At 36.1% G+C, this 23,980-nt stretch overlaps 1 protein-coding gene across 1 annotated transcript in view; it reads right to left on the reverse strand.

Annotated features, from left to right (window-relative positions):
- The window catches only part of LOC140754044 (trifunctional nucleotide phosphoesterase protein YfkN), a 71,655-nt gene extending 47,904 nt beyond the window's left edge, over positions 1 to 23,751 (reverse strand). Inside the window, exon 1 of the mRNA XM_073088954.1 lies at positions 23,621 to 23,751. Coding sequence (XP_072945055.1) covers positions 23,621 to 23,623 — 3 coding nt within the window. The 5' untranslated portion in view covers positions 23,624 to 23,751. The remainder of the gene's footprint in view (positions 1 to 23,620) is intronic.
- Between the last annotated feature and the right edge of the window lie 229 nt (positions 23,752 to 23,980).

The raw sequence follows: 23,980 nt of genomic DNA on the forward strand, positions 1-23,980 counted from the left end.
CAATATCGCTTTGCGGCACGATGTCGCTATGTGTCACGATACGTTGTCGTGTCGTAAAAAGGCATGTGTTTTAGCCCTAAGAACAAGTCTGAAAAGATGTTTCGAATTTTAACTACATAGTTAATCTGCATATTTTCTAGCTAATCTTAAGCCTAGTTAATGTGTATGCTAACGTATTCTACAATCTAACGGTAACATACACAAAATACAATAACTGTCGTGAGGTTAAGCAACTGTCACCGCATTATAAAATAATAATAAGTTTGTTTCCAAGGAAACAAGTGTTTAGGCAAATTTCGGCCTTATTGAGCATAAATAAATGTCTATGAAAATAATTTTTATATGTAAGCACATAAAAAATTACAATGTTCACAATAGAAAATCCCTAATAACTTCTAAACGGATTACCCTAATTACACAATTCCTTTTGCCCTATCCGTTTTAGACATAAATCTACCAAATGGCATTAAAGACAAACCAATATATATACGAACAAAAAATCATGTTTTCAACTTACGTAATATTAGGTACGTAACATTTCAACGCAATATTACAAAAATTTTGTTAAGTTCGTTTCAAATGATTCGAAATAGGAAACTGCTATATAAATCGAGCTTAGATATCCACTTTATAACATATTCTTGCCATGATCACCAAAAATATCAGCTCCTAGTGGCTTGATAATTGATAGCTATAAAAAAACGAAAATCCACAGTTTAACGTTGAATTTAAACAACCGTCCATTGCACAATTAGGGTATTTTTTTTTGCTCCATTGCTTGTACAAAACAGTTACAAACGCGTGTCAGAAATGAACTGACAGTCGCGCACGTATGCGCTCGAGTCCCCCCGAGATAACGAGTCGGTAAGTGGTGTCTTTTTTTTTTTTTTTTTTTTGTTACGAGGGGGAAACCTTCAAAAGGTACCCTGTGCCGTGGGAGCGGCACGGGGTTATGTGGGATTCTTACCGCACTAAAACCCCCCCGGTGGCCGTCCTCTGCGCTGCGTAGAGGACTCCGGGATCTCCAGAGGAACGCAACCGGAGTCCTCTTAGCGCGTTGCCCCATCGGGCTCCTCCCAGGTGAGCGTGACGCTCGCCACACCGTCTGGTGTGCACAACGGTATGCGACCACACATACCGCCGTCCTTCCCGGGGTCGCTGTCCGGGCGGTTCGAGCTCCCACTCTTACGACCCGCAACCCCGGAAGCCCCTTTTAGTCGCCTCTTACGACAGGCAGGAGATACCGTAGCCCTATTCTGGTCCCGGAACTACAGGGACCCCGCGCCGGTGGGCGTTATGTACGCCCGCGGCGACTCCTCCTCCGAGCGGGTTCAGCGCGCTCCCTAGCTCGCTCGGCGTCTTCCTTCGCGGACATGACTATGTCGCAAAAGGTGATCATGCCCTCCCAGGCTTCGCTGCGCTGAACCATCGCCCCAACAATGGCCGCTGGAGACAGGTCCGGTCCCACTTTTGACACGAGGATCCGCCGCTGAGACTCCCACGCTGGGCAGTACTGCAGCGTGTGCTGTGCGGAATCCTCGTGGTGCCCGCAATGATGGCACTGGGCCGTCTCTTCCCTCTGTATCCTTTTCAGATACTCACCGAAACAGCCATGTCCGGTGAGTATCTGGGTCAACCGGAAGGTGACACGACCTTTGGCAATGAGCCAAGCCCGAAAGTTCGGTACGATAGCATCGACCACCCGTTGGCGTATGTTACGTGGTTCCATTAGCCGATCTCGCCAGCACCTCAGAGCGCGCCACCTGGCTCTCCTCCGAAGCACTTCGACCGTTTCTTCAGTGAAGGGTTCAGTCCTCTGACGGAGGACGCGGGTCTTATTAAAGACCCGTGCATCCATATCCGCCAGAATGTCCAGGGGCGGAAACCGCCCCAGGACTGTCGCCGCCTCGTACGATATGGTACGATACCCCCGGGCGACTCTGATCGCGATCGTACGTTGCGCGGAGTTAAGTTTCCGCGCAAGGCGCCGGCAGCCAGACAACCTGTCCGACCATACCGGCGCACCGTAGAGCGCGATCGAGCGTATCACACCCGCGTAGAGGCGGCGGACCTCTTCCCTTGGTCCCCCGAGATTTGGCAGCAGTCTGTGCATTGCACCCGCTACCTTATGAATCCGGGGGACGAGACGATCAAAGTGCTCGTTGAAGCGCCAGCGGCCGTCCAGTGTTAGGCCAAGGTACTTCATGTACCCGCCTATCCGGACGTCCGTATCACCGACACGCACTGAGGTCTCAGCTGGTACGACACTCGGCCTGCGGCCGTGGAACCACATCGCCTCGGTTTTATGGGACGCTACCTGCAGGCCCAACCTGTGGATATTCTCTATGACGCGTGCCACCCCGAGCTCTGCTAGCCGAACCGTCCTACTGAAACACTCCCCTTCAGTAAGGATGAGGGTGTCATCGGCATAGCAGACGATGCTCACTCCATCCGGGAGCACCGTTCTCAGCACCGCGTCATAAGCGATATTCCACAGCAATGGACCCAGTACCGAACCCTGCGGTACCCCACGCACGACGCTCCTCTCGCGAACGCTCCCATAACGGCCTGGGAATCTGATGCGTCTGTCCGACAGATACGCCTTCAGGACATTCCGCAAATAGGAAGGCACCTGATGGACAGACAGCCCGTCTATAATCGAACTCCAGGGTAGAGAGTTAAAAGCGTTGACTATGTCAAGGCTAACCGCCAGGACTACTCTACCTACTCTATAAATCGAGCTTAGATATCCACTTTATAACATATTCTTGCCATGATCACCAAAAATATCAGCTCCTAGTGGCTTGATAATTGATAGCTATAAAAAAACGAAAATCCACAGTTTAACGTTGAATTTAAACAACCGTCCATTGCACAATTAGGGTATTTTTTTTTGCTCCATTGCTTGTACAAAACAGTTACAAACGCGTGTCAGAAATGAACTGACAGTCGCGCACGTATGCGCTCGAGTCCCCCCGAGATAACGAGTCGGTAAGTGGTGTCTACGTGTGCGTTACTCCAGCCCACTTTGTATGAAGATTGACTTCTGTTAGTTTTTATTTTGTGGTAGTACCTACCCGGAAAAAACGTGGAAATTATTATAAGAAACCTTTTTAATATAAATAATTTTAAGTATGAATTTGTTAGCGGTGAGTAAACTTAGTGAAAAAGGATTTACTGTTAATTTCTTGAAAAACGGTTGCACTATTAGTAACTCTATAGATATTATCATCGCAACTGGCCACAACGTAAATGGTATATATACAATTTGTCAAATCACCGATATGTAATTTGACAATGTCAAATAAATATTGGCATCATAGATATATTATCCTACTGAATAGAAGACTAGCCCATATTAATCCGGAATATATGCGAATTTTAAAGAATATTATGACTGGTCTTGATAATGTGAACATTACCGACGGATATGACGACTAGTGAGAAACCATTTCCAAACCTCTGAACGCGAACGAACGACATACTGGAGATCGTACATACAGATTTATGTAGTCCCATGGAAGCTAGTTCACTCAACGGTTCAAGGTACATGTTATTATTTATCGACTATTATTCTCGAATGACACGATGAATGTTTATTTTCTAAAACACAAGAGTGAGTCTTTAAGAAATGTCAAAAATATAAAGTGTTGAAAAGGGAACTAGCAAGTCGAACAAATGTATGAGATCAGATGGTGGGACGACATTTTGTAATAGAGCTTTCAATATTTTCTTATCAACAAATGGAATTCTACATTAGAAGGCGATACTATATACCCCTAAACAAATTGTTGTGGTTGAAACAGCTAACAGAACTATTATTGTATATGCGAGAAGTCTAAAACGAATGTTATCATTATTAAATAAATATTTCATTTCATTTCAGAAGTCAGAAGTCTATTATAAATTGAAACTAATTTGAGCAAGAGCAGTAAATACTGTGGTTTATATCAAAAACCGGAGTCCGACGAAGTCAGTGAAAGATTACCAATGATTTTTGTCGGATATTCAGAAGAAAGTAAGGGATGTCGATTATTTAATACGAAGACACGTTAAATCCCAATAAATAAATAAATAAATCACAATCAGTAGAGATGTTTTTAGAAGATGTTTTTCCTGAGGATAACGGGCATAATTTCAGTTGTCAAAATAGTAACTTTTTTAGATTTAATTTATTGTCATGTTCGAATGAAAGTGATGATGAATGGCAAGATTATTTACATAACTACAAAGACTACCTAAACAATTTAATTGCCTTTAAAAAATCTGTTGTTGAGATTCAACTAGTGGAAGGTACCGGAAAGGAAAAGAGTAGAAAAATCTACAAAAAGGAATGAGGAAGGCAATCGTACTAATGTTACTTGTGTGATGCGATATGATAAGATGAAAACACAATGTGACTTGCAGTACGATTGCCACGTTAATTTATTTAGAACATAAAATATTTTTAATATTGGTATGGTCCCATGAGATGTTGTTAGGTTAGATAGTGAGATAATACCTTAAGACAGAAGGTCCCTTAAGAAGGGACTGCATACATTACCGGCTTGGTATTACATAGATCTCAAGACTTTTTACGGTAGAAGAATTGAATGGCGAGACTTGGATCTTTTTACAAGCATTGTTTTTGATGGCATACTGTTTTTGGTAAATATTTATAGTAGGGTAAAGGTTCAATGTCAATCAATTTGTGCTGTAATGCTAGTTTCTGGTGTATGATGTGGGCAACTTGATCGTGTCTGTGCTTATAATCAGTTTGTACGATGGATACACATGCGCCTGTTATGTGTTGAATGGTTTCGGATGCCCTATTACATTTTCTACATAAGTCTGTTGATATATTTGGTACTTTTATAATGTGTTTTCGGTAGTTTCTAGTTTCAATTATTTGGTCCTGTATAGCCACCATAAACCCTTCTGTTTCGGGAAAAATGTCGCCAATCCTAAGCCAGGTGTTAGATGCTTTACTGTCTACATGTGGTTGCTCAAGATCGCGAAAATGCCTTCCGTGGAGGGATTTATACTTCCATTGATTTCTTTTGGTCTGTACATCAACGGGTTTCTGGTGTTTTTGCAAGGTTTTACCATAAAGGTTCAGAGGTGTTAATCTTCGATCATTATGTACTATTGCGCTGTGCAGACTGGATATATCAATTTTATTGTGGAAATATGTTCTTAAGTTGATTATTTGCTTGATGTGTAAATTAAAAATATCTACCAACCCCCTTCCTCCCTCCGCTCTTGGAAGCGTCATTCTTTGCGTGCAAGATCTAGGGTGGTGCTTTCTATGTTTCGTCATATTAATATTAATCGTTCGCTGAAGTTTCTGTAAGTCTGTCTTGGTCCAATTAATAACACCAAACGAATAAGTTAGTAAAGGTATGGCGTAGGTATTTATCGCTTTTATTAAATTTCTAGAATTAAGCTGCGTTTTTAATATTACATTTAATCTGCGTTTAAATTCTTTCGTAAGATTAAGTTTTATTTCACTGTAATGTATACTTTTGGATTGATTATAGCCTAGGTATTTATAAACATCGTTTTCCATTAATGGACTAATTTGTTCGCCGTTTTGTAAACTGAAATGATGTAAATGTTGTTGACCAGCTTGAAATGAACTTATTTTACATTTATCTATCCCAAATCTCATACAAATATCAAGTGAGAATTTTTCAGTGATATCAGCTAATTGATTTAGATCATTTTCAGATGAAGCGTACAATTTTAAGTCATCCATGTATAATAGATGATTATGTTTTATTTCTTTATTTATAATTAAATTATCGCTTTTTATGCTACTTTTTAGTTTATACCCAACATTTAATGAATTTAACTTATTTGACAATGGATTTAATGCAAGACAAAACCATAGTGGACTAAGTGCGTCACCCTGAAATATTCCTCTTTTAATCTTTATAGGTTGTGTCTCTATTGTTTGGTTGTTTAAGGTTAATTTTAATCTTGTTTCCCAATTTGACATTGTATTTTTTAAGAATGAAATTACTAAAGGATGAACTTTGTAAATACCTAAAACTTGAAGCAGCCATGAGTGTGGAACCGAATCGTATGCTTTTTTATAATCAATAAACATTGTATATAAATCTGATTTATTTTTTTGGACTTGTTTTAGAATAACGGAATCAATAATCAACTGCTCTTTACACCCGTAACTAAATCTGCGACAGCCTTTTTGTTGTTCGGTTAAAATATTATTGTCTTCAATGTGTTTATATATTATATGTGTTAAACAAGAAGTTATTATTTTATAAATTGTTTGTAGGCACGTAATCGGTCTATACTTATCAGGATCCTTTAAATTATTGTAATCTTTGGGTAATAGATAAGTTGTTCCTACTGTTATGTAATTTGGCATACTACTTGGGTCCTTAACGAATTGATTTATATATTTGTACAGGAATGGGTGCATAGAAGTAAATTTTTTATACCAGAAGTTGTGAATATAATCAGACCCAGGTGTTTTCCAACTATGAAGGTTTTTAATAACATTCTGAAACGTTTCGGATGGTATATTTTGGAATTGCATTTCTCTTGTCTGTAAATTCTGCTCTATTTCTGCTTGAATCCAAGACGCATTTTTATCGTGTGTAACATTGTCTTCCCAAATATCTGTCCAAAAAGTTTTTAAATCATCTGAAGTAGGGTATTGAACATTTTTACTATTTTCATTTATATTATTGTCTTTCAACGTCCTATAAAATTGTTTTTCGTTGAAATTAAATTGCTTATTTTGGGTTTTTCTAAGTGTACACTCCTTGTATCTTTTTAGTCTACTTGAAGCTACTGATAATTTTTGTTTCAATGTATCTAAAAATTCTGTCAATTCTTTATTTGTGTCTTCGTGTATCGTGTGTATTTTATAATTATCTAATATTGCTTCAACTTGTGTGCTTAATTTCTTATTTCTATTTCCATTTATATATTGTGTAAGACGTCCTATTTTAACTCTTAAATCTTTGACTTTATTTTCTAATCTAATTTGCCACCTCATTTTCATCTTATTGCGACATTGATTCATAACTTGAGTTGTTAACTTTAGGTTTGATCCATTTAGTTTAGCAGCGGTCCAAGCTGAGCAATATATTATGGTTTGCAGAGTCCAAAAATCTGTATCATCATTAATTATATGAGGTAAAATTTCACTATTGATAAAATTTACTATTTGAAATAAATATTTTGATGTTTTTTGTTTAGGTATATATATTCGTTCTGTTGCGCTAGTGTTCTTGAAAAAATCAAATGCTTCTTGAAATGTTTCTTTTATACATATATCTATTCCTCCTGTATTCATGTTGCTATTAGAAGATAAATCTGTTGGTGGTTCTGTTGTACAAGTGTGATTAATGTCAATATTTGCAACCGAAAGTAAGCTATTATTATGTATAAAACTATTATCTTGTTGTGTCTCCATGTTATGAGTAGTGTTTAAGTCATTAGCCACCTCCTGCTTTATAATTTGCAGTCTTTCATCTTTAATAAGTTTATTATTTATAATAACACGCCTCTGATCAGCTATTCGTTGTTCTGATAAGTGATTTAAATGTGGAAATTTGTTAATAAAATCTTCATACAATTGTGTTCTGTAATTTGTTAAATTTGCCTCTAATTCAGTTATTCTAAAATATGCCCTAATTATGGTTTCGTTATATTCCTGAGTCCATTTCATTCGTTTAAGTTGTTGGTTGGGGACCGTATTTAAGTTGTTTTGTGTGGAATGTTGTGTGTAGTTTTCTGTTAGGTGTTGTAATTCGTCTTGGGCCTCTTTATGTATCCTATCTATTGTATCTTGTGGTAACAATTTACTTCTAATTATTGCCCTTCGTTGGTCACCTACACGTTGTCGGCTAACAGTCATATCGGGAAATCTATCTAGGAATTTAGAATGTAATTGCGGAAGATATGTACTATTATCAGTTTCCATCTTAGTTAGAATGAAATATGTGCGTAGAATGAATTGGTTCATTTCGTTGCTCCATTTTCTACGCTTATTTAGAACGTTAGTGGTGGGCGCAGTATTTGTAGCTTGTAAGTTAGCTTCCTGTGCAACATCCTCCAACGCTATATTAATGTTTGATGAAGAGGTAGGTGAAGGTGAGAATGAAGATGAAGATGAATTATGCGATGAACTTGGTGATGGTAGAGATGAAAATAGTGATACGTTTGAATCTGTATCTGAAATTTCGACTTCGTTCGTGGGTTTTATACTCTTAAATAACCCGTTAGAACCTCTACCATCATTACTACTACTACTACCCTCTTTCGCTTGGGGTAAACCCCGGTCTCTTCCGCTTCGCGGCCTCAAATTATATTTTATTGGAGATTTCTTCATTTCATGATCGGCCCCCTCCGGGAGCCATGTGTATAGCAAGGGATCTAAATGTCCACCCTAACAGAGCCCGGCATGCTAGAGTAAGGCAAAATACTCTCCGAGGGCGCCAGATGTCGGAGAGGGACCGTTCGCGACTGAGCTCCCCCTCAGCCACGCATCCCTGGCACGGTGCCTTCACACATTGGATTGGGTGTCGAGCCATTTGCCAGTAGCTGACATAATTGCCAACTACTGCCCAGGGTGCACCGGTCTGTATACACAGACACTCGTGGAGGTTGCTCGACAAGCACCCCTTATTATTATTATTATTATGTATTATTTCTATAGCACATAATTATTATTGTGCTTCATATTACCTGTATCTATTCATACAATGATAACACTGAGAGGAAAACAGATAATATCTTTATTGTCACGCGGAGTTGAGTTATTTTAGATTATATTTGAGATATAGAGACATATTTACAAGTTAAATGTAAACTGCTTTCAGTTGTAAACTAATATCTTTGTAGAATTTATACATTTTGTTATGTAATGGTTGTGTATGTAATATTTTTAATGATCTAAGCAGTTGACACGAAATATCAACATAAAAAAATCCTAATTAAAATGCTTAGTGTAAATGTTTTTATTCTATCGTATAAAATCGTATTGGTCATCACTAACCAATACGATTATTCTATGGTAGCAATTTTAATAACTATATCTTGTCAATGTTTCAATTAATTATGTACTTCATGGATTAATTTTATTTCGTCTATTCAAAAAAAGTATTCTGTAAAAATAAATCTTGTCACATCAATGCCATTATGGGGTACTGCTCACGATAATGACAGTTTCACATCACGGAAAAAAAATGATGCATTTTAAACTAATGAAATACAGACATATATTTTCCACTTGGAGCTTTATGTTTTTTTTAAGAATCAATTTCATAAAAACGATTTATGTATCCGATTGTATATCAAATTGAAGGACAGAAGAGTTTCTAGGCCATTGCAACGATAAGAAACATCCAACTAGGCGGTTGCAACTTAATCGCTTAGTAGCTTAATCCGTTAAACTTGGTTGGTTATAAGAATATAGCTTACTCTTAGTTTAGGTTTCCAGTTCGCTGGCAAAGATAAGATTCATTAATATAGTCAGACGCGACTCATGGAAATAGATTTACAGCAGTTTAATCCGTATTAAACTTGGTCGGTTATAAGAAATTTACTAACTTTTGTCGGACGATTGAAAAGGTTTCTTTAAGATAACTCGCAATGATCGAGTCAGAAGCGGCACGTGGCAATAGATTCGCGCTCGCTTTAGTAGTTTAATCCATATTAAATTTGGTCGTTTATAAAGAAATGGCTTAAGCTTAACTTTGAAATTTTTTCTAGGCCACTGACAAAGATAAGACGCATTGATCTAGTTGGACGTGGCTCGGGGAATTACTTCCGCGCTCACATTAGCAGCTTAATTTGTATTAAACTTGGTTGGTTACAAGGAAATTTAACTCTTAACTTTTGCCAGACGATTGGAAATGTTTCTGGGTCACTGACAAATATAAGTCGCATTGAATCGTACGCGACTTGTGGAAATAGATCCGTGCTTGCTTTGGTAGCTTAATCCTCATTAAACTTGGTCCGTTATAAGAATAGACTTGAATCTATTGTCGACCCGCGTGGCGGAGCGGCCATACCGGTCTGACGCGCAGAGGGTCCCGGGTTCGATCCCCGGCCAGACAGAAATCTAAATGATGAATTTAGGTTTCTGTTTCTGGGTCTGGGTGTTTGTGTATTTGTCTATGTGTGTATCCATAGCACCCACGATACAGGGAATCCTAGTGTGGGGCTGTGAGTGTAGAAAGCGTTCATCTATATCTTTTACAGGATGGTTGGGAATGTAAGTTACTGGCAAAGATAAAACGCATTGATTAACTTAGTCTGTTATTAATAGTCAATCTATATAATATTTTGCCTAAAAAGATAAAAAAGTGACAATTTCTATTTTAGTACCTTTTTTTTTCATATTATAGGAGTAGCAGACGAGCATGCAATGCACCTGATGGTAAGTGGCTATTGCCGCCCATGGACATCTGTAATCAATCCCAGATAGGATTAGATATTCCTAACTGAGGTCAGCCACAGATGCGCTGCTACCCCTGAGGACTAAGCTGGAACGCCTCGGAAAAGTCTGTCTCCCTTACCACACCCTTCAAACCGGAACACAGCAGGGCCAAACACTGCTGTTATTAGGAAGAAATAGGTGTGGCGGTGGTGCCGCCGGAGTCGAACCACAAAGGGTTCTACCACCTATAACGATATGTGTTAATAGTAGGTAGTAGGTATAGATTTAGACGGTCCAATCGCTAAGCAGCGATCTGTTCCGATGCATGAAAATAGGACAAATAAGTAAAGTAGGATAGGGTGTGTGAAGTAAGAGAAGCAGGCTACGAAGAATAGGATTATGGTATACAATGTATATGAAATGAAATGAAATGAAATGAAATATATTTATTTTGTATAGGCCAACGGCGGCACTTACAAATTGTCAGTTACAATATTTTCTTAAACTACTACCGGATCGGAACGCGACCTCTACTGAGAAGATCCGGTAAGAAACTCAGTGGGTTTGTCTTTTTTAATTTTAAAAATAATTATTCTCTTTTTCATTTTTTTTAAATGCCATTATTTTTACATATAATTAATAAAGCATTAGCTCCAGTATCTTGCTTTACATTTATCTAAAAAAAAGAAGTTTGTTCAGCAAGATACGCTACACTTTGACATTTTCTTAATATTTCTTAATATTAATCTATCCAATCCCTAGTTGGTCGCGACTCGTGGAAAGCCCCACGTGTAAGTAGCACTTAATAGGTTATAAGAATGTAACTACAATGTTGCTACTGGAACTCTGATTAACTTTTTATTCTAAGTATTATTGAATTGGATTTAATTCTTGTATACGCGAGGATCACTTTCTATGTCATACTTACGAACATCGATCATCATAGATCTTCTTGGTTTAACAACTTAACATAATTACACTTGATCCTAACTAATATTATAAATCCGAAAGTAACTCTGTCTGTCTGTCTGGTTGTCCCTTCTTTATGCCTCCACCACTGAACCGATTTTAATGAAATTTTGTACAAAGATAGTCTGAGACCCGAGAAAGGACATAGGATAGTTTTTATCCCGGAAATCCCATGGGAACTAGGGATGGCGATCTAAGATCGATTAATCGGAGAATCGATTTTGGACCCAAAACATCGATTATTTTAATCGATATTAGTAAGGATTGAATCTTTAACTATGCATTTGATCAAGTGATGATCTTTAGCAAAGTTGAAGGTACTAATTTATAGTTTTATGTATGTTAGTATGTTATATTATTTTCTTTTAAACGCGGGTGAAGCTGCGGGCAAAAACTAGTCTATTATAAGTGTAGCTTGATTCTAAGTTCTAAGACAGAATCGTTTCTAGGTCAGTAGCGAAGTTAAGACGCATCGATTCACTTGGCTATGTGGAAACTGATACATGTCGGTAGCTTTGTTTGTTTTCGGATAGCGTAGATACTCGTAGGCGTAGATTGTCTTTGGAAGTTTGACAGCAAGTAGGACGTCTGTCCTACTTAGATTGCTTGTTTTTTTAGGTAGTTGTTCATAAACAGAGATAATTTAAGATAATATGTGGTCACTGTTGTCCATCTGGATCAAGCTCCATATATAAGAAACACCAATATGTTTTGAAAATATTTTTTCTTAAAATTCTTGCTTTCCCAATTAAGTTTAATTTTATCTCCTGGAGAGCGGTTTCTAGGTCATAGACTTAAGACCAACGATCATCATAAATCTTCAGCTTAACATAAATACACTTGATCGATTATAACGCTAACGCTTCCTACACTCACAGTCACATACGGATTTCCTGTAGCGTGGGTGCTCTGGACACATACATAGAAGAATACACCAACACCCAGATCCAGAAACAGAAATATAAATTAATCATTTAGATATCTGTCTGGCCGGGGATCGAACCCGGGACCCTGCGCGTCAGACCGGTATGGTGACCGCTCCGCCACGCGGGGCGCCAATTATAGAAGTGTAGCTTAATTCTAAGTTCTAAGACAGAATCGTTTCTAGGTCGTAGCGAAGTTAAGACGCATCGATTCACTTGGCTATGTGGAAACTGATACATGTCGGTAGCTTTGTTTGGTTTCGGACGTTTCGTTACGGACGTAGATTGTCTTTGGGAGTTCGACAGCATGTAGGACGTCTGTCTAAATGAGATATTTTTAGAGGTAGTCCATAAACAGCGATCTTTTAGGATTGTAAATGGTCACTGTCGTCTATGGACATCCGTATAAAACTCCAAATATTAGGAAAATCTAAATTTCCGTCATTATCTAAAAGTAGCACAAAGTGTTAGAAAAATATTGAAATAATAGATTATTCTTTAAATAACAACTCTTTCCGTGAAGTACTGTTTTCCCTAGTTAACAACATTTTGATTACTTTTCATTTCTCCTAAAAAAAGCCATGATACTAATCACAGATGGAATGCCAATTTTGAGAAGTAAGACTGTCGCCGTGTGTAAGTAAGTTGATATGCTTTTATACTGATTAGTTCTTAGTTAACTTGGCGCAAGCGGTGTATTTAAAAGAAAATATTCACGATCGCCTTTGGAAATTTGCATGCTACAGAAGCTGCCAATGAATCTTACGAAAAAGCGCTCTTTTTGCTACATTTTTGATAGAGTTCTGGGAATACTTCTAAAGTAAATTCATTAAATATCTTGAACGATCTTAGCAAGGAAGAACGTATAAAGTAAACTGTAGACAGTTATAAAACAGTAACAAATAATAGAAGCTATACCGTTACTAAGGCTTTGTAATAAACGTCAAATATGTTAAAGCAGAAACAATAAGCTTTCAACATAACAATAGAAGTTTAATGAAGGTGTTGCCACATTATTAAACAATATAAGGTATGCTTAATCAAACAAAACTATTGATATTGAGCTTCAGATACTAAAACTTCCATATTAATTAAGGCTCTGTCTAAGTCAACATCTCAAGTTGCTTTATTCAATTTAAAGTTTAAGTAAAGTTTATAGTTGTAGTCAAGCCACTTTACTAATCGTATTACAAAGTCCAAATACGCGGTTGCAAACTTAAAGTTGGTTTTGAAATTAATTAAATATTAGGTTATTTGTAATTAAGTTTCATCTTAATATATAGATCACGTGTGAGTGTGTGTACACGCAAATCATCGAAGTAGATACATTGATTTTTTAAAATTTTCTAAGTGTAAGGTTATTTTGGACTCGATAGGTGGCATTGATGTCGAATTTTTTTTATGAGATGGAATGTTCTCGGGCTCACTGGATGTTTATCGCTCATGATGTTTTTACTTAAAGGTAGGTACTTTGTCTATATTTTTGTATACAATTTGATTTTGGTATAAAATAAAGTATCCATTTTACTATTTCTAGGATAACTTGTCAAAATATGAAAAATAAAAATCTTGATACACTTATTTCTATTAGACAGACAATACATTATCCGAGAAAATAAAACTTCAAGTTTGCAAGTTGGGCATATACCCGTATTTGCCGTATATTGATTTACAAGATGGCAACTGTCTCACATTAATTCCAAGATCCAGTGTAGCTTGCTAGACAGCTCTGAGCAAATACAACCGCAAGCTAGCTGTAAGACAAACATTGCTCAAAGACATGTATATTGTAGGCATCTATAACAGAATTGTGAACTGAATTTCAGTAAGCAATCTCTAATCAATTATAATCCCCCTGCTGGACGCGTTGATAAAGATCGGAAAAATGAAGTCTATAAATTACTGTGTTGTGTGATGTGATTGCATGTGATTTGGTACGCCTACTATAGAAATAAAGAATAATAAAAGATTTTCTTTCCAAATCGGTTTACCACTACGTACCTATACAATTGCTTACGCAAACAGGGCACAGAATGGCTCGTCATGGGCGGAGAAGCGCTCATGTCAATACCACTATATATTGGTAGACTATGCGTTCTTTACAAAACTCAAGCACTTACATTTTTCACATGTTTTCCTTTACGGTTATTTCTAATACGCACATAACTTTTTTCAGGGACCTGGATATGAGAAGTTCATTCTACGAAGATCACTACTTTGGTATCACATAATTAGAGTCGTGTTTGAATGTATTGTATTGTTTGAAACATTTCTTGTAATGTAAATGGGGCTCTACCATAGTTAAAGAATGTAAATTGTTCCACTTAAACAAGGAGACGAATGGATTTTTGAAACGAATCTAATTTGTATACTACATAGTATGCGTATGAGTCATTTATATAACGCACAAATAAAAAAAAATCCTTTCATAAATAACAAAAACAAAATTTGTTACGCATAGGTTGCATATGCTGCACGGGTAAACATTAACAAGGTTGTCTGTTTTTTAACATTGCCTAAAGAATCCAAAGGATTGTTTTCATGAAAATAAAAGTTTATAAAATATTACGAACTGAAAATTTTGTGCCGCTGGATTTACACATTTGCCGCCCAAATACTATTCAAATTTTGCCGCTCTTACCGCTTTATAATTCGTTACCTACATTCAGGCCTGTGCAGAACAGATATCGTATCTGGGCTCACAAAAACACTATTATTTGCCGCCTATAGTCAGGTAAAATGGTCATCAATATAACTTTGCCGCCCTGACTTACCTTTATCTGACGCCCTAGGCTTACTAGCTAATTAGTTAAATTAGTGGCTATTTTTAATTTCGAAACACATGCCATTTACTCTTGAATTTTTCTTCTTTTAAAGAAAGCAAAAAAGAAAACTACCGTATTTTTTTTAAATGTCTGTTTGTATTAGATCTTGACAAAGGTTGAATCGACATTGACGGGATTATCTTGAAAGATTAGAATTCGTGTAACATATATAGGTTTATCTCTGAAATGTCTACAGTTATATTTTAGACTTTCCTCGGCGGTAAATGTTCCTAAGGTCTAGTAACACTTCAATCTTATTTAGGATTCACTACAAATGTCAATGGCTAGTTCCTTTACCATCAGATGGACTGCATGCTTGTTTGCTGCTTCAATTTAAATAAATTAAGATGAAAATGGCTTCGTAGCTATCCATCCATCATCATTCATCATCGTAATCAGGTGGTGGTATGTATGGTGATATTTATTTTATTTTTGTATACGTACGTATCCAATATGGTACCCAATATGGAATATGGAACATCCAATATGGAACCCGTGGTGCATATTGCACGGAATAAAACATATATTATGAAACGGAAAGTTTTGAAAGTGTTGAAGCGGATTCTTGTGAAGTTTTCATCCTTTAAATCAATTTCACGAAAATGTTTGATCGTCGAATTTTAACTCGTCATTCGTTGTTAACAATGACATTATTCAAGGTTCTCCAAAAATGCCGTCTCATTGAAATTGAAGGTTCTGTATAATTGATTTGGTGTTGCGCCCACGATGGACTAGTTATTGTAACAACGTTTTGTTTATATGAATTAAATTAAACAGATTTACATATATTTTCAAAGAGCATTTTTTACCTGTAGGTAGGAAGGTATAATGTTTTTGGAACGTATTGCTTAAGATAAATGTATAATAATTTTTATACGATAAATATAATAACTAACAATACTAACATAATATAAGTACAATTGTTACTAACACACTAACGACATATGCATGTACCAACGTGTTATTATATAATATTATTATTATTATTGTAATTATTTAATTATGTATGTCTCATTCTTTGGTACGCCTTACAGTCCAAACGGTTTGACGGTTTTAACATAAAAATATGATGTGTCAAATTCGTTTAAATTGTGGAGGCTATATTTGCAAGCTGTCGATTTTTATTGTTTTTAATATTTATTTTATTGTAAGTTCAAGTAAAAATTAAAATTTATTTGTAGGGTAAATTACTTTAAAACAAGTGATAATTAATTTCCAATTATCACTTGCTTTGATCATAAAGAATCATAGCGTGTATAAACTTCAGAAGTATTTTTTGGCACGTCTTGAATACGACGAAGATTATAAATGACAATGGCTATTCATATAATTACGTTCAGCTCAACCGTGAAGTTAACTAAAAAACAAGATGTTTTTCGACTTTTGGATCGTCTAACTTAGTTGCAGGGATTTGAACATTTTATGACGAAATTATGATTTGTGTACAATTGATGTACTAAACAAACGACCAGTCCACTGACGCTACGTGGTTGAGGTAGTGGTTGTAATGATGGCCATAGACATCTAAACAACTCTATAGAACCAAGATTCTAACTTAAGCCGATCATGGATGCGTTGCTCTTTCTGAGGACAAATCGACAACCACTCTTAACAAACGAAATTTAAGAACCGCTTGACGCACGTGACGCGAGCAGAGAGATGAAATATAAAGCTATAGACCGAACATTGATAAGGTTTTAAGACGTTTAATCCCGCTTCATACTGAGACCATAGGTATCATAAATGACATGGATGACAATGTTCGTAAGAAAATACACTAAACGTCCTTCATTGTTTATTGATAATAATCAATCTGTGCAATTTTTGAGTACCAATGACCGAAAAAGAAAGAAAGATATGATGATGATGAAGAAATGATCAAATGTGTATTTTTGTAAAGCAAAAAATTGGATATTTTGATTATTAACAGACGTGTATTATAAACCAATTTAAATGTCTTTGGCCGTGAGAAATAAATTGCGATTTAAAAATCTTTACTTGATTTGCTTAGTACACTAATTGGGATTAGTAGGTTCTCCAATCAATATAATTAAAATATCAAAGTATGTAAAATGTGATTTAAAATAACATAGCAATTAAGTTAATTAGTGCCCGATTCTATTGTTGTCATTGTTATGTGATTGTATAAATAATTCATGCATGCATGCCTCATATGCCGCATTAGTAAATAATGAATTTGTTATTAACCATAAATAATTGATGTACTTTCTTTAACATATTTATTGCTAAGTAAGTAGTTGTTTTAAGGTGGTAGAACCATTTGTGGTTCGACTCCGGCGGCACCACCGCCACACCTATTTCTACCTAATAACAGCAGTGTTAGGCGCTGCTATGTTCCGGTTTGAAGGGTGTAGTAAGGGAGACAGACTTTTCCGAGGCGTTCCAGCTTAGTCCTCAGGGGTAGCGGCGCATCTGTGGCCGACCTCAGGTAGGAATATCTAATCCTATCTGGGGTTGATTACAGATGTCCATGGGCGGCAGTAGCCACTTACCATCAGGTGGACTGCATGCTCGTCTGCTACTCTTATATTATAAAAAAAAAGTTGTTTAGAATATTTCTTAAAAGTTGGTAGAAATTGTATGGTCCGAGTGGTGAGGTACCACCTTCACTTGTTTTAGTGTGAAGCAGTTCCTGCGTTTAGGTGGATGGATATGGATGCTAGGACTGGCGACATATATAAGGAGAGTATTTTAATCCTCAGGTGTGAATACGTATGATCGGCTTTAGGTAATACCTTTGTTCCATATGGAATTACAGATATCCATGGGAGCCTGTCATCTTACCATTAGATGGACTGCACGTTTGTTTATTACTTTTAAACTATAAAAAAGTCATATTATAAATTTAGTGTGAACCATACCTTAGAATGAAATTTTCGGGAAATTTCCAGTATTATTTCAAAGTGGTTCGGACAACTTCCGAACAATTTTAGAAACTGGTTCCTGCGGGATTGTATCCGTCCTTGAAACTTCGAGGGATTTACGTAAATTGGGCGATTTCTTTTTATTATGATTTCTGCTATTAAAAGGTCTATAGGAATTTGTTAGTGCTTCTTTATAAGAACGAAATAACAAGCGAGCAGTGTATCTGGTGGTAAGTGACAATTGCCGCCCATGGACATCCGTAATCAACCCCAGATAGAATTAAATATTCCTACCGGAGGTCGGCCACAGATGCGCCGCTACCCCTGAGGATTGAGCTGGAACGCCTCGGAAAAGTATGTCTCCCTTACCACACCCTCCAAACCAGAAACAGCAACGCTAACACTGCTGTTATGAGGTAGAAATAGATGTGACGGTGGTGCCGCCGGTGTCGAACCACATAGCGTTCTAACACCTTTAGAGTGAAGTTTATCTCGTAGCATTACCCACAGTGCCCACAAATCAAAACACAGTAACGCTTAATACTGCTCGTAATACACAGAAATACGTGTGGCGGTGTGACGAATGAATCTATCTCGACAGAATGCCTAAGTTAAGTACCAAAACATTACTTTTTAACATACACACAAAACACAAACACAAAGGATTGTTTCATAAATATCAGAACAAAATTCTCGAACGATTTCCAAAAATACAACGTATTTTATAATTGCTTTATGTTTTTTTGTAGTGCTTTACAAACATTTTTGGTATTTTAAACCAGTCAAAAACCCAACAAAAACTTTATATTACTTTTTCATACATCAACGTGGCCGTGTTCAATATTACATTGAAAACAAAGTTTAGTATTGTGTCGGATGAAACATGCAGAGATCCATTATCTAATAAATTTCCATATTGTACCTGACACTCCTCCCACACACTTGGTAACTATAACGACTTGCAGCCCACTGCGTTCGTAGCTCTGTGGCACTACAATGTGGCAAGCGACTATTATAAGTTTTTTATCTTTAAGAACGAGTAATGCAGCAACATAGACAAGCGAAAAAAAATGTCTTTAAGGTTAAATAGTCTGAGAAATTCCGAAAAAAATGTCCTTTATTTGATTTTTTTCCGTGTCTATGTTAAAAACGGTCTGAAGTCTCTCCTCTCGGACTTTCTCCCTCTGGACGATCATAGGTACCTTTTAGGGGGGCTGATAGTGGTAATCCTTAGCATAGTCGTGGGAAAATTTGTAATTGAAGAGCATCTTTTTTGGGTTCGTCTAAAATTTTTGGAGAAATGTGAATGTGAAATAAACTCACATTCACATTTAGGTTGTGAAGAAAACTATTTTTTAACCGACTTCACAAAAGGAGGAAGTTTCTCAATTCGACCGTATATATGTTTTTTTTTATGTTTGCTCGGCGATTTTTTCGCGATACCGCGACAGATCGACATGATTCAAACACCATTGTATGCGGCTAATTTCGAAGGGGGTCCCATTTCGAGAAAATTTAAAAATTTTCGCCAGTTTTCCCGAAAAATTGGAAAAATCTAATTCCTTTTGAACTTGAATAACTTGAGTATTTCTTAACTAATTTCAATTTTCTTTTTTTCATATGTACTTTTCTACCTTGACATGGGTATGGTCTGATGATAAGAACTTTTATGCGGTGGAACTCATCATCACTACCCCTGTTTTTTACATATTTTATGATAACTTACCTCCTGGTCATCAAATTGTCGTGAAACTTAAAATGAACATTGAGTATCTAGATTAACATGATATGATGAATATTCGACCTTCAACTCTTCAACCCTGATAATGCAGAGGTGCCTCCTGCCTCAACGATACAAGTTAGGCATTTGGAGCTTATGAATATTTAATAAGGTTAATAGGGTGAGATATATGATGAAAAATTTAACCTTCTACTCTTTAATCCTAGTAATGCAGAGGTGCCTCCTGCCCCAACCACAGAAGTAAGGCATTTGGAGCTTACGAATATGTAATAAGGTTCAGGAGAAGATACATGTGATGTAAAATTTGACCTTCAACCCTGATGAAGCAGAGGTGCCTCCCACCTAAAGTATAGAAGTTAGACATTTGTTGTAATGAAGTTGATTTCATATATCGTAACGTTACTACGTTATTACTTAGTAAAGCAGACACATATGATTTTTTTTACCTTCAAGGTCTTAACCCTGATAATGCAGGGTTACTTTTCGCCTAAACCATTTGATGCTTTCGGATATTTATAATCAATGTTAAAGCTAGATTTTGAAGTGACATAAAATTTGACCTTCAAGTGTTCAATCCTAATGACGTAGGGACACTGCTGGTCTAACCAACAGTATTTTGGTTTATTGCTTACAAATATAAAATAAGGTACCTAAGCACGGTCATGATTTAACGGAAATGTATTCCGTCAAATGATGACGTTGAACTTCTCAGCCCTGGCGCAGGGGTACAGCACGACTAAACCATTGGCATATTAGTTTTTAAGTACTGAATTTGAGCAAATGCTATTTTAAGAATTGTTTTACTAGCGCTTATGTTGGTGTGGTTTTGTAGGAGGGGTAGAAATTTACTTTTTAGTATAGTTTTCAGTTAAATTTCGTTTTAAGTTTAGGTTTATATCAACACTTACGAGCTTGTTAACGTTTGGGTATTGGCTACAGCTTAGGTTAATGTATACGTTGTAGTTTTTCTTAACTACAGAATTTACGTGAATTGGACCGACCCAATCGCAGAGCTTTACTATTTGTTATTTACTTTTCTGTATCAAATTCGCCAAGCCAATTACATAGTAATCAATGATATTGAATTGGTTAGGTTAGTAAATATTGCCGAAGTCGGCGCTCATATTGGACACGCTGTTTACATTGTTTTTGATAACAATCGAAATACTTACCAACCTTTATACAATTGTTTTTACCAAAACCAACATTTATTACAATTATTTTTTACTTTGTAGTGACATAGAAGTCGGTTGTATGTTTTTTTTTTTTTTTTGTGAGCTATTCGCCCTGGGACGCACGAAGTTATTAATTTACACCACGGAATTTTTGACACCTTCTTAAATAAAACTATATAAAGCTACTTATCGCGATATGGCTTGATGATGATGATGATGTTGATGATGATGACGTATATATTCACGTTCATACTTGTGAAAGTAGACTCTATGGTAGCTATGTATTTAATGTGCATTTTTCTATCTGCAACACAGATAACATACATTACGCCATCATGAAGTTGAATTGTTTGAAGCATTTAAAAATACATTAGCTGGTAACACACTACATGAATATTAATTCTATAATAGTGACATTAGATAAGTACATCTAATTCTAGTAATTTACGCTCATTATTAATAAATAATCTATCCAATGTTTTGCCAATTAAATGTTCATATTTGACAAGTTCTTCCTACTAGAAACTGGTAAAGAATTTTCATAGGATTTTCGTATAAAGAGAAGTGCCCTTATTATGGCGCAACATCTTTCTTACTACAACTTTTTTAACCCCTTGTTGGGCACGGGTTCCTCCTCACACGTAGGGGGGCCTGGAACACATTTTAGTTCGCCGTTCCCATATGGTTAAATGAAAGAAGGTAGTGGTAGTAGTGTGGTTAATGGGCAACCAATATTGGATGTTTTAAACCTTCATAAGACCGACAAAGTCTTCCGACTGCTATCCACTGTTAATTACTGACGTTGACCGAAGGTGAAGTTTTGAATTAAATCAAACTATCTATGTTTTGTCTACTAAAGATCGGAATTTGATAATCACGCTTATGAGAAATTGTCATCGATCTTTGATAAATACCGGAATCTACACAACTTGCCCTCCTGAAATAAATCAATCTATCCATTGTTGACAGATTGTTTATTAATAATGGATGTTAAAAAAATAAAAAAATACCGATTATTGTAATAATGGATGTATTTTTTAAGTGTCAAGTTCATGAACAACCGGTTCCACAATGTTCGGTTTATCAAAACAAGTTTTTCGCTCTCAATTCGTATAAACCCTTGACATGGAATTGAGGCTATATGAGTAAGTAAGTTGGGAAGTTGTAACCATAAATATTTCGAGATTAAACGAAAGTAACTTGTAGAAATTTGGTCAGTATTTAAAAACAATATAGATAGATAGATACGCGACGAATAGATAACCTCTCTTCCTTTGGGAAGTCGGTTAATTAGTCTCAATAGACAGTTAAGAAATTAAATAATAAAAAATACCTATACTTAAATGTAATTTAAGATAATGCCAATCAAAGAGCACAAAGTGCGTTTGCCAAATTTGATATTTTTTTTAAATTACAAGTAAATAAGATACAAATACTTTAAAAAGACCGAAGGAGTAAAACAATAACATAATGATTAAACAAAAAATATTAAAATGTTTTATATTTAACTTACTTACCGATATAAGTTTTTTAATCAAAGTAAGATCGTATTTAATGTTACAATAACTTAAAATACATGATAATAAATTTTATACATTTCAAATATAAATGGGCATCAGTGTAAATACAATATTGATTAAATACTTTTATCATTATATGTAAATTAAAACGTTGTATTGTTTTATCTCGTATCAGTTTTATCTCTGCCATTATATGACGATTTGTTCTTGAATATTTACGTCTTATTTGATAAAATAATTCCTTGTTTCATTGTTTAAACATGAAACTATTCGCGTGCAACGCTATTTGACCTCCAATGAAATGCGATGACAGTGATGAATATTAAGGCTTGTGCTTGACTGTAAGACGAGAAGCGAATAAAATGCAAAGTAGCTAATAAATGATTATTATGTCCTTGAAGTATGTTTATGTAGCGCATGTAACCGTATTGTTTTAACGTAATAAACATGGCCGAAGTTAGGTTTAAAGAATTTTATTCTGATACAAAACTAGTTTGTTTACAAAGTTAGCCTGTAAAGTATATGACCTGTAAAGAGCGTGTATTAAAATTATTCATTTTTATTTTGGATAAGCACGTGGGACATATTAACCTGGCGGTGAAGCATGCCACTTTACCCATGTAAAAATCACATGTCGTGGACTCTGATAGATTTAATTAAAGTCCATACATGATTTATAATTTTAATATCTGTTTAAATGATACTTTTATATAATTTTAATGTAATTTGTGTTTATTTCTGTGTGGTATTCATAATCTACTTAATATGCTTGAGGAACATTTCGCTTATCGCTTTTCACTTGCGATGAAACAAACCGGTATGGTTATTGCTATGGAGATTATTAGTAATTAGCCGTATTGCAAAACGTTGCATATTTTAAAAATAATTTTAAGTCGTTAGAACGTATCGTTAGTATCGAATTTGGCACGGTTTGCACAGTTGTCTGCAAGCGATTCGTCATAATTTCAAGAATTATAACTTCATCTACATTTAATTATGGTGTAGTAGACTTATGTAAGTATCACGTTGTTCATCGAATAGCAGAAATTGCATTTACGCGCGTGAAATAAGTCGCAAAGATAAATAAAAAACGCCAATTAATTTAAGGGACTAATCGTCGTTTTATAGGTTTTAAACACTCCACATATGTTTTAACACGGTATAAATATCACAATTCACTCACCATGATTCCGAAATGCAACACGCGGTCCGTCCACGAGGTAAAACAAGCGCACAACACGTGCGCCTCGTTCGGCGTCTGGCGCACTACTGTGGTTTTCAGGTTAGGACCGGTGACTTAATTGACTGCGCTTGCGCATCTCTTTGATGCTGATAACGATAAGGCATTCGTCGCGAATCGGAATGGGCGATACGTGATTGTTTTAATTACTACCGTAGTCAAATAAAGTGCTGGAAGTTACGTAGCTACTTAATATTCTCTGTACAGGGTTTAATTTGATTCGGTGTATGAGATACGACTTGCTCTCTTGCTTTACACAATAAATTGTAACCGTTCAGTAATCAGATATCAGTGTCTTAAAAT

This window comes from Epargyreus clarus, unplaced genomic scaffold (genome assembly GCF_041222505.1).
Source record: "Epargyreus clarus isolate Ecla_fem2 unplaced genomic scaffold, WU_Ecla_fem_2.2 ptg000027l, whole genome shotgun sequence".
NCBI classification, from domain to species: domain Eukaryota; kingdom Metazoa; phylum Arthropoda; class Insecta; order Lepidoptera; family Hesperiidae; genus Epargyreus; species Epargyreus clarus.